At 40.9% G+C, this 17,228-nt stretch overlaps 1 protein-coding gene across 3 annotated transcripts in view; it reads right to left on the bottom strand.

Annotated features, from left to right (window-relative positions):
* Positions 1–6,982: 6,982 nt before the first annotated feature.
* SMAD1 (SMAD family member 1) overlaps positions 6,983–17,228 on the bottom strand; it is a 75,671-nt gene continuing 65,425 nt past the window's right edge. For all 3 annotated transcript variants that reach the window (XM_073341274.2, XM_073341273.2, XM_073341275.2), the window contains 2 exons: positions 12,364–12,620; positions 6,983–8,311 (listed from right to left, as the gene is read on the bottom strand). In XM_073341274.2, the coding sequence (XP_073197375.1) occupies positions 8,168–8,311; positions 12,364–12,620 (401 nt within the window). In that variant the 3' untranslated portion in view covers positions 6,983–8,167. The remainder of the gene's footprint in view (positions 8,312–12,363; positions 12,621–17,228) is intronic.

The raw sequence follows: 17,228 nt of genomic DNA, 5'->3' as shown, positions 1-17,228 counted from the left end.
GAGAACACAGAATCCTGAACTCTGTCTTGATGGTTACATATAAGGGGAAACTGATTGGTATATAGGAAGTGTCCGTTTCTAAAATAAACTTCTAGATGGCCTTCAAGACACTATCTTTAAAAAGAGAACACACTTTTTTCCTTTTTAAATAAACACAAGTTTAAAGGATGGACTGGCTATCATAAATCTGAATTCTCTGCTTGTGCCCATTTAAGTTACCCAATTAAAATTATAACATTTGTTAAAACCAGCAGCATAGGAAAAACAAGTTAAAATATCTATTGATATTACCATAGTGTTTTCATCAACATAATAGCTATAGATGGAAATGCAAGACTAAAATCTTAGTGAAAACACCACTCCCCTTTCCATTCACTGGAACAGTACTGTACAGGACTGTGGCCCCTTCAAACTCAGTGTAATACAAATGGAGCTGCAAGGGTATTCTCTCAGTGAATTATTAACATTGTTTGCAACTAGTGAGACTATGACATGTGTAGTAGCTGCTTTTCAAAGTGATTAATTCAGTCATTAAAAAAAAAAACTTGGGGGGAAAAATGCAATCAAGTCACCTGTCTAAGACAAGACACAGGAACTACAGAGTTTATTTGTAAAACTGGAGGCAGCAGGCAGGGAATCAAACCACTGAACACAAACAAAAATTGTGCATATGGGCGGACAACTCACGTGGTTTCAGTTGGATGAAAATAAAATGATGACTACTGGAAAAAGGGCTTTAAAATGAAAATGACCTTTAAAATGAGAGCTGGTACATAACCCAGAGCAAAACGAAGATAAAATTTCAGGGATCCTCCTCCTTCATTGGACGGGGTAAAGCAGCAACAAATGTGGTGCCTATGAAATTTGCATCTTTATCTGGTTGGTTTCCAGAACCAATGGAAATCTGTAATTCGTCATCTGCCTTTTGGCAACTGCACTTTAAAGCCTTGTTGTCTGACTGGAACATATGCTATCCAGCACTTATGAGAAAACCATTTGGCAAACAGAGTTGTGCGGAAGGAGTTGGACAAAACAAGGGAATGGATTAGCCATGAAGTAGAGAAAAGGTGGTTCAGAGGTAGACAGGGTAAAATGACAGTGACCCCAGAATGATGTGGTAGAAAGTCTGCCTTGAGTGATTTGTAGAGCACAAGGCACAGCAAGGGAGAGTCTGAACTTAAGCGCCCGCTTATTTCTCTCTCCCCACATGCAATATAGCCGTGTGCAAAATGAATTGTGAGATGCATGTGAAAGATATATTGCTATACCATGACTGGTGATGGTAAGAGTTACACTGTATATTTAGGCACACACCCAAAGTAGGGTGACTGCCAGTTCACACAGTTCTGAATCATGAATCTCAAGAAGCTGAACAAGAGGCTAGTGTGCTGAACAGAAGGAACCAGAAAGTAATTAATAAATCAGACTGTGAAAACACTAGTAACTCGCAAAGGAGTGAACAGGGATTTGGAATATGACAATACAAAAAACCCCCCACCAAAACGAATGATGCATACCATGAAAGGTTCATAACACAAAAGGTCACAACATTGAGATGTCCAAAGCCTTTGGAAAGCTGAAGAAATGTATAAACGGTTCTGTAATGGGAAAAGAAATAGCCATAGAGAATAAAACGATTTACATTCATTCCAGTTAGAAAGACAACGGAAGTTGTGAAAGCATGACCATGGTAGGAGGAGAAGGAGGATTGATTTTAGTGCCCTGGCAAACAGGATACCAAGGCCAGACTAAAAACAGATTAGTGGCCTTCTGTATTGTATGTGTGTCATAAATATAAAGGGAAGGGTAAACCCCTTTGAAATCCCTCATGGCCAGGGGAAAACTCCTCTCACCTGTAAAGGGTTAAGAAGCTAAAGGTAACCTCGCTGGCACCTGATCAAAATGACCAATGAGGAGACAAGATACTTTCAAAAGCTGGGAGGAGGGAGAGAAACAAAGGGTCTGTGTGTCTGTCTTTATGCTGTCTTTGCCGGGGATAGACCAGGAATGGAGTCTTAGAACTTTTAGTAAGTAATCTAGCTAGGTATGTGTTAGATTATGATTTCTTTAAATGGCTGAGAAAAGAATTGTGCTGAATAGAATAACTATTTCTGTCTGTGTATCTTTTTTGTAACTTAAGGTTTTGCCTAGAGGGGTTCTCTATGTTTTGAATCTAATTACCCTGTAAGGTATCTACTATCCTGATTTTACAGAGGTGATTTCTTTACTTCTATTTCTATTAGAAGTCTTCTTGTAAGAAAACTGAATGTTTTTTTCATTGTTCTCAGATCCAAGGGTTTGGGTCTGTGGTCACCTATGCAAATTGGTGAGGCTTTTTATCCAACATTTCCCAGGAAAGGGGGGGGTGCAAGTGTTGGGAGGATTGTTCATTGTTCTTAAGATCCAAGGGTCTGGGTCTGTAGTCACCTAGGCAAATTGGTGAGGCTTTTTACCAAACCTTGTCCAGGAAGTGGGGTGCAAGGTTTTGGGAAGTATTTTGGGGGGAAAGACGCGTCCAAACAGCTCTTCCCCAGTAACCAGTATTTGTTTGGTGGTGGTAGCGGCCAATCCAAGGACAAAGGGTGGAATATTTTGAACCTTGGGGAAGTTTTGACCTAAGCTGGTAAAGATAAGCTTAGGAGATTTTTCATGCAGGTCCCCACATCTGTACCCTAGAGTTCAGAGTGGGGGAGGAACCTTGACAATGTGTTTTTGCCATACACTACAATTACAAATAAATAGCAGCAGAAATCGCTAAGAGAAGGTGTAGTTGAAGGCGATGTCACAAAGATTGTGACCTACAAAAACAGCTCCAGTCAAAATCTTTGAATGAGACTGTACTCCAAACAGAAAACATTTTATGCATTTCTGAATTCAAGTTTAGGAATAGCCATGCTGGAGAATTACTGCAATATAGTCAAAGAGATGGGGCCTCAAAATGCAATTTATAGAACAGCAGTGACATCAGGAGACTAAGAACCCTGATACAGTACTTCAATATGGAAGGAAGGAAGACAGGTTTCAAATATATAAGGGAACACTAACACTGTTTTAAATTTTCAAAAGGAAGGCTTTCCAAAGGAGGTTTCAAAATCCTTCCAAGTTACTTATATCTTCATCAAATTGTACATCAGACAAATCTCACTCCCACTGCCTCAGACATCCCAAACTATTTGGAAAAAATGTTATACATTTTGTAAAATTATTATTAAAATACTAGCAAAGGTATCTTTTTGATTATTAGAAAGGTTACATGGTGCAATGTAGTCAAGAATTCCCAGTGAAACCACCCTTTGGTCCAAGATCATTGTAGAGTTCTCCAAAACTTGTTTGGATTGATCCAAATGGAAAAAACCTTGTCCTCAAGCTGTGCATCACTTATTGTAATATTACTCTCCTTACAAAGGCCACCATCAAGTGCAATACTGAATATACCTCTCAACAAATGCAGCTGTTGGGAACATCTCAGCACAGAGATTGGAGGGCTGGAAAGAGTGAAAAGATCACACTTATTCAGCAGTATCATTCACTCCCTTTTAAATGTGTCCAGAAATTGTGCGTCCAGATTTAAGAATTAGGTTTACGTCCATTATTGTTTATTTATTTTTTATATTATATATATAAAAAGTGCCTGAATTGTTTTTGGAAAAAACAAAAGTCTGTTTTTTTTTGTTTTTATTTTAAAATTTCTGAAACATCAGGAAAATCAAATTCTCATCTCCCTAAAATAAAATACCTGGAAGACCTTCTGGACATCTTAGACTATATAGACCATTAGTTTGCAAACCTTTATTAAACCAGTAAGGATTGATTCAATAACCTCTAAAACAGTAATTCACTTAAGTTAAGCATTCACAGTGAAAAAGAAAATTTCAAACCATCTGACTAAACACGCATTCAAGTCTTCAATGCTCAGCTTTCACTCTCATTCTTGTGATCTCACCACATCATTTCACTAGTTCTCTAGTCATCAGTGGATTCCAGGCTAGACAGGAAATTAATTTCTAATGTAAAAAACAAGTAGAACACACACCTTTAACAATTCAGCACACCACCTTACAGGCTTTTTTTACATGCTACAAAAAGGAAACGAAAAAGAGGCAAAATAATATTTTGTATCCATTCTAACTGAATTACCTTTTAGGCCCCATCTACACAATGTCTTACTCTTATGAAGCTCCATGTAATGATTGTGCCCCAGCCTTTGCAACACAGCTCGGTCTTATTTACACAAGTAAGATCCAGGCCTCACTCTTCCCCACCCTATTATACCAGTTTTATGCCAGCGTAACTCTATTTAGTCAACGGAATTACAGTGGCATACCTGAGTGGAGAATCAGGCTCTGGGTTTATAACACGTTAAAGCTTCATTATAGCAGCACTCCGATATGAGGAAGTTTAGTAAAAACAAAAATTTAGACATGGTTTACACCTAGGGCCTGCTTTTTTTAGGGGGCTGAAAGAAAATATCCAACTGGCCTCCTCTAGGCTACACAATTTGTTTTTTGTTCTTATATATTACACACAAAAAACTGTAGTAAAAGAGAATTAAGGTTACAAAGTCAAGCATTCAAGTTAGGAAATGCCAGAATTAAGATTGCTGTGCTCCCTGTCCCAATTTCCTTTTCTCCAGGCTCCTCACCCAATCTCAATGTCTCTCCCACCCCAAACTTCTTTATCCAGTGTCTTTGTCCAGCTAGTCCCAGTTCTGCCCCAATATCTCAACTCCTTGTCAGAGCTCTCACCCCCTCCCCCGCCCTTCCCACACTGGTTCCTACTTCAAGTCAGCCTCCCTTGCTCCAACTACGAATCATTATTTCTTTCTCCCATAGTCCCAGCTTCACCACCTACTCCTTTCCTTCTCCCATCCAAGTTTTTTGTTGTTGTTGCCTCTGAATTTATATCAGGCACTTTCTCCTCCATACTGCCAGCTGGGAGTGGAGCAACTGAAAGCACAGGAGAGATAGGCTCCTCCCTGCTCAGTTCTGGTGCCCAGTCCCACCGTGGCCCAGAGCAGCAATTTCAGGAAAAGTCCTTCTGAGTTCCATAGCCCTGGGCTGGAGCTGCTCTGTAGGAACGGCACATACAAAGTTGGCACCAGGAACTGTGAGGGGGATGGTGCAAGGTCAGTGAGGACAAACTTTGGAAATTTTAGCTGCTTTATTAAAAAAAAAGGGGGGGAAAAAGTTCCTATGGAAAATGCACAAATTGTGGATTTTTCAAAGGCTTATAACTAGGCCAACATTTGGACATTTTCACCGGGATGGCAAAAAGAAACATCTTGGACACAAAAGCAAGGCCCTTGCCAAATTCTGAGTCCTTGCTCCAAAGCATGGGGACACTAGAGCATTTCAAAGAAAAGCTCTCAAGACTTTATCATGGGCAAAACAAACTATTTTTCCATAGCCTCATTCTCAAAAATGCCAGACCTTCCAAAAAGGTTTAGCATGAGGCAGACACCTGAAATGGAAAGTTTAAGTCCAAAGAGTTTAAGTTTGGCAAAGTTATAAGCAACTGACAGAAGGGTCTTATAATGGAAAGTGTTTGGCAACCTTAATAGGCAGTGCTACCTACCCCAACTATATTAACCCCTCACCACACACCAGATCCTACCTCCTTCAAAAACTAGATCAGTGTATTTCCCTTGTCTCTGCTAGTATGAAAACTTCCCTCCCACAAATGCCGCCAAAGATTTTTACAGTGCCCTTTTTTGGATCTTTGCTGTCACATTTGAATTGAGATGAGAGACTGAATACAAGTGCTGACAATATTATTCTCTAACCCCAGGGTTAATTACAGTTTAACATCTTATTTGCTCTCCTCTCCCTGATCAATGGTGCATTTTTCTTCAACTGATCACAAGGATTGCTAGGGTTTGTGTCTTTCTTCCCTGCCCCGGGGAGATTTACCACTAGTTCAGACATTTTTTCCAGAATCCTGCCACCTAGGCTTTGCAGTTCAAAGCAATTGTCTACCTGGGGAAGGAGGCTACCAGACTAGTCTAAGGCAGGAACAGAATCAAAGACAAGAAATCAAGAGGAGGTCACTGCATAACCTCAGATCCATCCAGCTCTTCACTTTCCAGTGCTCCCACTACTGTGGATAAAGAAGCATATGGATCTTGGAAAGCTATTTCTCCTCCCACCGCTTCTTCTGGCTCACTGTAGGGAGCAGAACAGTAAAACGTACATCAGGCTCTGGCAGCAACCCACTGATCCAAGTTTCCCTTCTCTATTCCCACTCAGCTCAGGGGCAGCCTGATGCTATCAGTGATTCCCCCACCTGGAGCATCTTGTAGACTTTGGGTGACAGCATGTATGGGGGAAATGACAACTGGGGGACAAACAAGAAAAATTAAAGCATTTCACAACCAATGGAAAAAGAAAAGACAGATGCTGTCCACTGTGCCAGAGAATGGCATAAGAAGCTGCTGTGGGTACACTTTAATTCCAATAAGAAAAGGAGTACTTGTGGCACCTTAGAGACTAACCAATTTATTTGAGCCTAAGCTTTCGTGAGCTACAGCTCACTTCATCGGATGCATCTCCAGTAAAGGGTGGAAAAGTGGCAGTTTAGACCCAAATCTCTGATCCATCCTCACTGGAGGTAAATAAAGTTTCTGCAGATATTCCATACTTGGGGAAGGGGGGCGGGGGGCAAAGGGAAATCAGTGGAAGTCTATTAAGTTATATGGGCACATTAGTTCTACTGAATCTATTCTATTCTCACCTAATGAAGAAATCCATCTCCCCCACAAAAATCTCTCATCACCAGTACTGACTTAACATTGCTACCAAGCGGCATCAGAAGTTAAAACGCAGAGTAAATTTTTTTTCCATTTGAAGCAGTATTATCCAAGAGAATCTTTTTTTCTGGGTTGTTATAAAGCTGCCAAGAAATAGACAAGACAAGGCATTAATCAAAGTAAGCAATAACAATGGTTTTATTTAAAACTTCCAGTAAAGAAGACCCACTAGTTTTGGAATAAAAGTACTTAAAGTACTACAGAGTAAATGAATATAAAAGATTAGCAGAAAACAAAAACAAAAACCAGTAAAAAAATTAAAAATATTTTTTTAAAAAAAGTTTGAAATAGATCCAAACAGGGTTTTTAAATCCTCCAAACATTTAACAGTTACTAGGTTTGGCAAAACAAAATTCTTTTACACAATTAAAAGTTTACTTCTTTTATGTAAACTGCCTAAAATCGCTCAATAATTCAAGAACAGACTGTACAATTTGTCTTGAAATATACAGAGCTGCAGTCTCAGGACCGCAGGAATGATTAATTTTGCCTTCTTCTCAACTATATGAATTAACCAGCTACATAAACTGTTTTTGGGGGGAGGGAAGAGGCAAAAATAATCAGAGTTAACAAGATAAAGCCACTATAAAAAAAATTAATGAAATGCACAGCAAAGTTCAGACCTCTGTTTCATTTCTTTAAACTAACAAGCTACGTTTACAGTATATTCTGCATGTCAATTGCCATTTCCCCCTCCCCTTTTCCCCACTCAAATATTCCTAAATCCTCTAGTCCAAGCGAATTAATTCTAAACTTTCAAATACACTGTACATACATTTAGCAAAGAGCATACCTAACATTATTCTTACAGCAGTATGGTCAGTACACAATTTCATAAAGATTATTACACATGACCATGATTAAACCTCCCACCCCATTATTTCTTTCTTTCAAGAGAACAGCAAACTATTACTAGACAAATGGTTTTAAAATATTTTGTAGAAAGCCTGTGGAAAGCAGACTTCATCAATATGGGCTATCAACCCCAGAGAACATAATGAATGCTGAACATATAAAAGAAAGGTAACCTCAGAGTGCCAAGGAAGATTCCTTGGGAACACTGTCTAAAAGATTATTAGCTTGGTCATCCCTAACTATTACACAAAGTCCTGCTAAACAATTTGCATGTATCAATTCTACAAGAGACAGGTACAATGTAAACTGAAATTTTTGACACCAACAGTGTGTTAAAGGCTTTTTTTTTTTTGCGCTTTTTCCCTGAATCCAAAAGTTGGTCACAGAGGTCAAGTATTATCAAGGCTCTTATTCAGCTGCTGCCAGTTCATAAATGTGTCTGACTCATACATCCTTCAAGTACATGCAAGGCTCAATAGTTTCCAAACTGCAGAAGCTTGGGACCCTTTAAGACACAGAGGAAATAGGATTATGAGGTGAGCCCATCTGAGTAAGAACTTTATCCAGCCACTGAAGGGGACCATGCAGGTGTATCTCAATCCAGCATGGAGTGCTCGTTACATCTTGGCGATGATATTCGGCTCCCCAACCCTACAAACAAAAATCACATAGAAAAGTTATTACTTTTACCTTCTTTTACCATGTCAAGGAAGTGGAAAATGCTTCTCTCTCATTTTATATAGTACAAAGGCAACAGATATAACCTAGCCTCACAGGTGGAGGTTACCAAGGTTGAGGAACCATTTTTGCATGAGTTATGTTACCACATTTCCCCATGTGAATCTAAAGCAGATTTAAGAGAATCTGGGTAAGGTGACAGACAGATACTTGAAAACTGAAGTCTCACTTCAAATTTGGCAATGGTAATGCATGCTTCCCCATATCACCCAGCCAGTATGCCCCTATGTTGCCCTTGAGACACCACTCTTCTGGATTCCATCTACACTAGGGAAGCGACCTATGAACAATATCTCTCCACCCCCTCGCCAATGACCTTGGTACTGAACAGTTCAGGTACCACTGCATGTGGGGACCAGAACATTTTAGAACACCATGGCAGAAAGCGTTCTGTAATGAAAGTGGTGCACACCTTCTGACATGGGTGTTAAAAATGGTTTGGCCTTACAGGCAGACAATCTGACTATTAGAGTATGTGGGGCCAAACCATTTTTAATACCATGGCAGAAAGTGTGCACTACTTTCATAATAGAATGTTAGAATACTATAGCATTAAAAACAGTTTGGCTCAACATATACTAGTAGTCAAACTGTTTTCAACACCTATGGAAGAGCTAGGGGCCCTTTGGGGGGTTTGTTGACCAAGTTACCAACCTGAGGTTATTTTCCTAGGGCAAACAAACAGGGTGTGTGGACAGCTCAGCCCCCATGCCTTTTTGGTCCTTGCCTTCTCTAGTGTGACTGCCACAAGGGTGTAATTAGTGCAAAGTCTGAGGCTGGATATTTTTTTTTTTTTTAAATAATGGACATCTGTGCACTAGAAACTGGATTAAGCCCACAAACTCAGGTCCATCAGCCAGTGAACATCATCTTCAGCTTTCACTCAGTACTGACCTGGGCTGAATAGGAAATAGTAACCTAGAAGAGGAAAGGCTCCATGTGTCCCATTATGAATCCCAAAGCAAATATTGATTTTGATTTTTTCACAAGGTGACATTCATTTTCACACCTGTTTATACTGACTCAAAGGGGAGTCCTAAAGCAGATTCATATAGCAATGCATTTTGCAGAACTAACATTAAAATGCAAGGAAGCTCTTTGACTCCCAAACCCATGGCTCTTGTGTTGCCCATGGTAGTCCTAGTCCTACTGAAGATTCCCCGCAAGTCTCTCCTCTTCCAGAGGACATGGAGGGAGGCAGGATGCAGTATTCTCTTGGAGGAGAGGGAAGTATAACTGATTAAAAACAATGAAATACAAACAGGATTGAGGCTACCATGTTTGTGTATCTTTGCACTTCTCGAGAGGTACAGGTAAAAGGATTGAAGATAAGGGCTACTGGAATCCCATAAGGCCTCTAGAAAAAGACTGAAGAATCCTCATGTACTAAGACTAAAAAGAGTGAGATGGGAAGATACACTGCCAAACAAATTAACAGGCATAAAAACAAGGCATCATGGATCAACATTAAGGTGGGAACTCTACTCCATGCAGCTAGGGCCAAGGTTTCTTCACAGGAAGGATGGGAGTACTGAAACAGATAAAGATTCCCAAAACATCTCAGGCACTCTTGTAGCTATAAAAACAGCCAATGGAAGAAAGTAGTGTACACAAGAAGAAGGTGGTGTTGTTAAACTGGACAATTTTGGGGGAGAAAGGTGGCACTGGTCATATCCTAGATGGGCTGATGATATTTCCTAAATTAACAGGTCGAGCACCGATGGGTTCTCTTTTAGCTAAAACCGAGTCAGTTATAAGATTTACTAATTATCTGGAAAGAAATCTAACAAAGTTCATTGTGTAGTTTGATAAAGTAAATTATCTTTTTTGGGAAGGGCTGTGGATGGACCACAGGAATCAAGAGTAAAAAGAAAATATTTTGTATTAACCTCAGATTAACCCGTAAGGCATGTGCACAAAGAAGTCACCTTATCCCTTTAAGCCACCATTTTAGGATACTGCGCAATTAATTTGGCAGTCTTGAAATATTTGACTGATCCACATTTCTGTCCCTCACGCCACTGATCCCTTTACCCCGATTCCACACTTCTGTCCCTCACATCATTGCTACAATCCTTACATGTACCCTGAGAACAGAACGGTATGCACTTTGTTTATAGAATTTCTAATCACCAGACAGACCCCAGGGAACAAAGCTACCCATCTTCCAATCACTTACATGACAGTCCCAGCTATTCTGACCAAGAAATGCCCACCACTTCACAATTCTGATCCTTCAGACAGTAGGAGATTGTTACTGAATACAATGTGGTTATTTGAAGGGCATGGAAAAGACAAAGCCTGGAAAAGTTGCTTGTTAATTACCAAACTTTAACTTGACCCACTGTGCATCAACTCTGTTCATAAACACTCTTGGAGAAGTGGATTAAACACTGGGTAAATGGAGAGGAGCGCCACAAAAATGCTAAAAATTCAGAAAACCTGACCAATGAGAAAAGATTAAAAAACTGTGCATGTTTAGTGTTGTGTAAAGACAACTGAGGGGGACCTGATAACTATTTTCAAATATGTTAAAGGCTGTTAGATGACAGATCAATTGTTCTCCACATCCCCTGACAGTAGGACAAATAGCAAGGGGCTTAATCTGCTGCAAAGGAGATTTAGGTTAGACATTAGGAAAAACTTTCTAACCATAAGGGTAGTTAAGCACTGGAATAGTCCTCCAAGGGAAGCTGTGGAATCCGCATCCTTGGGAGGTTTTTAAGAAGTCAGAGGAATCTGTTTCTTAAGAACCTGTCACAGACATTTAGGTTTAGTTGGTCCTGCCTCAGTGCAGGGGGTTGAAGTGATGACCTCTCAGGGTCCCTTCTCACCCCTACATTTCTATGATTCTAATGCAGGGGTGGGCAAACTGCGGCCCATGGGCTGGATCCGGCCCATCAGGGCTTTGGATCCGGCCCACGGGATTGCCACCCCTGTGGCGCTGCGGGGCTAAGGCAGGCTCCCTGCCTGCCCTGGCCCCGCGCCGCTCCCGGAAGCGGCTGGCACCATGTCCCTGCGGGCCCTGGAGGAGGCAGCGGGGGAGGCAGAGGGTTCTGTGCACTGCCCTTGCCTGCAGGCGCCGCCCCGCACAGCTCCCATTGGCCGGGAACAGGGAACCATGGCCAATGGGAGCTTTGGGTGTGGTACCCACAGGCAAGGGCAGGGAGGAACCGCCTGTCTCGCCTCACCCCCAGGAACCACTGCCGGACAAGCTGGCCACTTCTGGGAGCGGCGCGGGACCAGGGCAGGCAGGGAGACTGCCTTAGCCCTGCTGCATGCTGCTGCCACCCTGGAGCCACTCAAGGTAAGTGGCACCAGGCCGGAGCCCGCACCCCAAATCCCAAACCCAGAATCCCTCCTGCACCCCAATCCCCTACCCTGAGCCCCCTTTTACACCCCACACCCCTCCTGTGCCCCAACCCCTTGTCCTGAGCCCCTTCCTGCATACTGCACCCCCTCCCACACCCCAACCCCCTGCCCTAGCCCTACATTCATGGCCCTGCGTGCAATTTCCCCGTCCAGATGTGGCCCTCAGGCCAAAAAGTTTGCCCACCCCTCTTCTAATGTAACATTCTACTGAGACAGTAAGAATAGTTGCTAGGCATGATGGAAACTACTTAACTGTGCCATTATCAAACCTACAAAAAAATGTAATGGGGAGAAATCTGAAACCAAGAACCTACGGAATGTACCTTTGATTTTAAAATTCTGTACACCAACAAAACGATGTTTGTCCAAACGGATAGCTTTGTATGTTTAAGGACATGCATACAGCTTTTGTTTTATAGAGAAAGTGTTTATAAAATATAACACACATTTACAATCAATGTCATTGTTGATAGGGGAACTTTTCCAATATAAAGGCATGAAATGGAACTGTTCGCACTAGAATTATTTAACGAGATTCAAAAGGGAATATTCTTTTGCTTACAAAACACAAGCCCAACTGAACTCTTACCTACCTTTACAAAACTCATACGGATAGTGCACATCTTAGTAAGCTCGTACACTGTTTCAAAGCCATGGTTCACCGATTGAGCCAGAAGCTGCGCAAACTCTTGGTTGTTGAAAATTTTCAAACTGCAGCCGCTGGGAATTTTACAAACTGTGGTTGGATGGAACCCATGGTGGTAGTTGCAGTTTCGACTTTGAACAAAAATACTGCTGTCACTAAGGCATTCGGCATACACTTCTCCCCCAACATAATAGAGGTGAACTCCTAAGAGGAAAAAGTATTTGTTATGGAGAGGTCAAATTAATTCGTATCACATGCACAGTCTAGCACACATCTTTGCGGAGATGCTTTTGTGCTTCTCCAGTTTAAAGAGAAATGTTAAATTTCACTCACTAGTAGGACTCTCGTAAAGCTTTGTTGTACCTGTCCCTCCAGGTTCCACGGAAGTTTGTTTTTCAAATCAACTGTTCATTAAAGTTTTACTTCTTGTAAACTGCACAGAAGGAAACTATTGTAACAGTGCAAGATGACAGATTTACAGGGCCAGAACATCTGCTCAGATCCCATGGGTTCACATTTCGGAGACAGAAGATTGACTGGGCCCAGGGTAGGGAGAACAGACATTGTTCCCCTTCCAGCGGCACAAAGAATCCTTGGAAAATAGTAATACAGCTCCAAGATGGATTCTCCTCCAGCACGTACTAGCTAGGATGAGTCTCGGTTAGGATAGCTTCAACAGAGGTGCACTTCCAGGGAGCCGGAGCACAGTGCAGCGTCCAGAGGAACAGCTTAACGCCGCATGAATCCAATGGTTTCTCATGGACCACTCAAGATCTGAGCCCATGCCTTCGACATTTTCTATAGGGGACAGCAAACCCCCTATAGGTGGGGGGTGGGGAATCTCCAGAGATCTCTCCCCCCAGAACCCTATACACAGGCTTTTAAACTTTACGAACTTTGGGGTTCAAGTTCTCCACTGTTGGAACAATCAATGTGAAATAGCAAAACCAGAAAAAACACACAGAAGGAATTAAAGTAAATCAAATTCCGAGAAAGAAAATCTTGATGGCATTTAATAGTATGGTCGATGTAAAATTTTGCTGAGGACATAACTCCCATATCATCTTAACAACAAAACAATCTGTGGCCACGTCTTCAAGCTGTGAATCTGTTCTTCTTACAAAGGGGGAGATTTAAATAGCGTTTCTATATAAGAACATGAAAACAGAAGAATGGCCATACTGGGTCAGATCAATGGTCAGTCTCACCCAGCATCCTGTCTCCAACAGTGGCTAATACAGAGCTTCAGGGGAACGGTCTTAAACAGGGCAGTTGGAGTGATCCTTCCCTGTGTTCCCCCTCCTGGCTTCTGGCAATCAGAGGTTTAGGGTCACCCTGAGCCTGGGGTTGCATCCTTGACCATCTTGGCTAATAGCCATCAACAGACCTATCCTCAGTGAACTTATTTAACTCTTTTTTTTAACCCAGCTATACTTTTGCCATTACAACATTCCATGGCAATGAGTTCCACAGGTTAATTGTGCTTTGTGTGAAAAAGTACTTCATCTTGTTTGTATTAAACCTGCTCCCTATTAACTTCATTGGGTGACCCTGATTTTTGCATTGTGGGAAAGGTTAAATGCTTCTCTATTCACTTTTTCCACAGCATTCATGTTTTTATAGAGCTCTATCATAGCCTCCCTTCGTCATATCGCTTCTAAAACTCAACAGCCCTAATCTTTTTAGTCCCTCCTCGCAGGGAAGCCATTCCATACTCTTATCTTAGTTGCCCTTTTCTGAATCTTTCCAGTTCCACTATATCCTTTTTGAGATGGGTGACTATAATTGGACACAATATTCAAGGTATGGGCACCCCAGGGATTTATATAGTGGACTTATATTTTCGATCTTATTTTCTATCCCTTCCTAAATAGTTCCTAACATTCCATTAGCCTTTTTGACTGCTGCTGTGCAGTGAGCTGAAATTTTCAGATAATTATCCACGGTGACTCCAAGATCTCTTTATTGAGTGGCAACAGCTAATTTAGAACCCATCCTTGTATATGTGTAGGTGGGATTTTTCTCCCCAGCATTCATTACTTTGTACTTCTCAACCTAGAATGTCACGTGCCATTATGTTGTTCAGTTACCCAGTATTGTGATATCCCTTTGCAACTCTTCACAGTCAGCTTTGGATTTAACTATCTTGAATAATTTTTCATCATTTGCAAACTTTGCCACATCACTGTTCTCTCCCTTTTCCAGGTCATTAATGAATATGCTGAACAGCACAGGTTCTAGTACAGATCCTTGGGGGACCCTGCTGTTTACCTCTTCATTCGTAAAACTGACTTTTTATTCCTACTCTTTGTTTCCCATATTTCAATCAGCATGAGAGGCCCTTTCCTGTTAGGCCATAACTACTTAGTTTTCTTAGGAGCCTTTGGTGAGGGATCTTGTCAAAGGCTTTCTGAAAATCCAAGTACACTATATCAACTTGATCACCCTTACCCACATGCTTGCTGACACACTCAAAGAATTCTAGTAGACTGGTGAGGCATAACTTCTCTTTACAAAAGCCATGTTGACTTTTCCCAACAAATCATGTTTATCTCTTGATAAGTTTATGGAGGAGATGGTATGATGGGACAACATGGTTTTGGTAATTAAATATTCACGGTAAATAGGCCCAATGGCCTGTGATGGGATATTAGATGCGGTGGGATCTGAGTTACCCAGGAAAGAATTTTCTGTAGTATCTGGCTGATGAATCTTGCCAATATGCTCAGGGTTTAGCTGATCGCCATATTTGGGGTCGGGAAGGAACTTTCCTCCAGGGCAGATTGGAAGAGGCCCTGGAGGTTTTTCGCCTTCCTCTGTAGCATGGGGCACGGGTCACTTGCTGGAGGATTCTCTGCGCCTTGAAGTCTTTAAACCACAATTTGAGGACTTCAATAGCACAGAAATAGGTGAGAGGTTTTTTGCAGGAGTGGTGGGTGAAATTCTGTGGCCTGCATTGTACAGGAGGTCAGACTAGATGATCATAATGGTCCCTTCTGACCTAAATATCTATGAATCTCTGTGTCTGTGTGTATATATATATATATATGTGTGTGTATATATATATATATATATATATATATAACACTATAGTAAATAACTGAACTACCAATTTGCGCAGTACTAAAGTTAGGTTTACTAGCCTGCAATTGCTAGAATCACCTCCAGAGCCCTTTTTTAAAAACAGGTGTTACACTCGCTACCTTCCAGTCATCTGGTTGAGAGGCTTATTTCCAGCAATAGGTTACATACTGCAGTTAGTAGTTCTGCAATTTCATTTGAGTTCCTTCAGAACTATGGGTGAATACCATCTGCTCCTGGTAACTTATTACAGTTCAATTTATCAGTTTGTTCTAAAACATTCTCTATGGACACATCGATGTGGGACAGTACTTCAGATGTGTCACCCAAAAAGGATAATTCTGATGTGAGATCTCACCCACATCCTGTGCAGTGAAGACCAATGCAAATAATTCACTTAGCTTCTGTGCAATGGCCTCGTCTTCCTTGCATGCTCCTTTAACACCTTAGTTGTTTAGTGGCACCTGTTTGGCAGACTTCCTGTTTCTGATGTAAATATCTTACTGTCAGAACTTGTTAAAGAGACAAAAACTTTCCTAGCCTGCCTTATTATACTTTTACACTTAAGTTGTAAAAGAGTTTGTGCACCTTCTTATTATCCTCACTAGGATCTGACTTCCAATTTTTGAAGGACTGGTATCTGGTACAGTTAATGTTAGTACCTCTGGTATCTGTACAGTTAATGTTTCAGTAGAACTTTGCTTGCAACGAGGCTGCTTTTAAAAGTTTACTTTTATAGGTTTAAATGGAAAATGAACAAAGTGTTATATAAAGTACATAGATACTTTCTGGGGTGGAGAAAAAAAAGAGAAGGAACAAGACTTAGTGGCACAACCTCTGAGTATGAACCTGGGAGCAGCACAGGTACTAGCATGGAAAAAGCTTTTCTTAGCTAAAGGTTGCTTTTCAGAATAATAAACTGTATGAAAACTAATCTCCCTGAGGCACAAGCTCAGTTTCAAAACTGTTTCCTGTGAGATCCAGAACAACATCACTGTAAGAAACTGATCTCCAAGCATAAAAAAAAAAGAATAGGAAGATATTCAAAGACAGCTTTCCCTCTAAACCCATTTCATAGGGCCTCAATATAAAAAAGGCAATATAACCCTTCCCCTGAAATACAATTTTTTGGTTACAAAGCTCCAAGGACCTCTCTCCGGAAAAAAAAAAAAATCTTCAGAATTTTTTCCCTGCCTAAAGATGAACAAAGTACTTTTACAATACCACTGCTAGGTGTTGTACAAACACAACATTTGCTACCACAAAAATTAAAATAAAGTTAGTCTGGATTTAATTTACATGACAACATTCCCCTCAAAATGGACTATTATGAAGCTAAATTAAAAACAAAGATCAATTCTTTTGGGAGAAGACTGTCAAAGGCACGGAAACAGGAATACCATGAACTGTCCTTTGGACTTCTGAAAATCCCTCCTTTAAACTGTATTTGGAATATTACTTTAGCAGGCCTATACTCCTTTAAGGGAGTTTAAGGGCCAGACAATTTAGATATCTTTAATCAAGAAAAAAAAAAAGATTTTGTTCAGAGAGCTGTCTGCAGTTATATAGTTCAGCTTTCCAGAATCATCAACAGCCGGGCTGTGTGTGAGAAAGCAACTGCCTTAAACTGTTGTGCTAATTAAAATTAAAATTGATGAGAGTCTGCAGACAATCAAAAAAACTGATAAGAAGATAGAAAGCTTCCTGCAATTATACAACAGGTGAGAACTT

The sequence above is a fragment of the Lepidochelys kempii genome, chromosome 4 (assembly GCF_965140285.1).
Source record: "Lepidochelys kempii isolate rLepKem1 chromosome 4, rLepKem1.hap1, whole genome shotgun sequence".
NCBI lineage: Eukaryota > Metazoa > Chordata > Testudines > Cheloniidae > Lepidochelys > Lepidochelys kempii.
The sequence above is the reverse complement of the archived record's forward strand: the minus strand, read 5'-3'. Positions and strand labels throughout refer to the sequence as shown.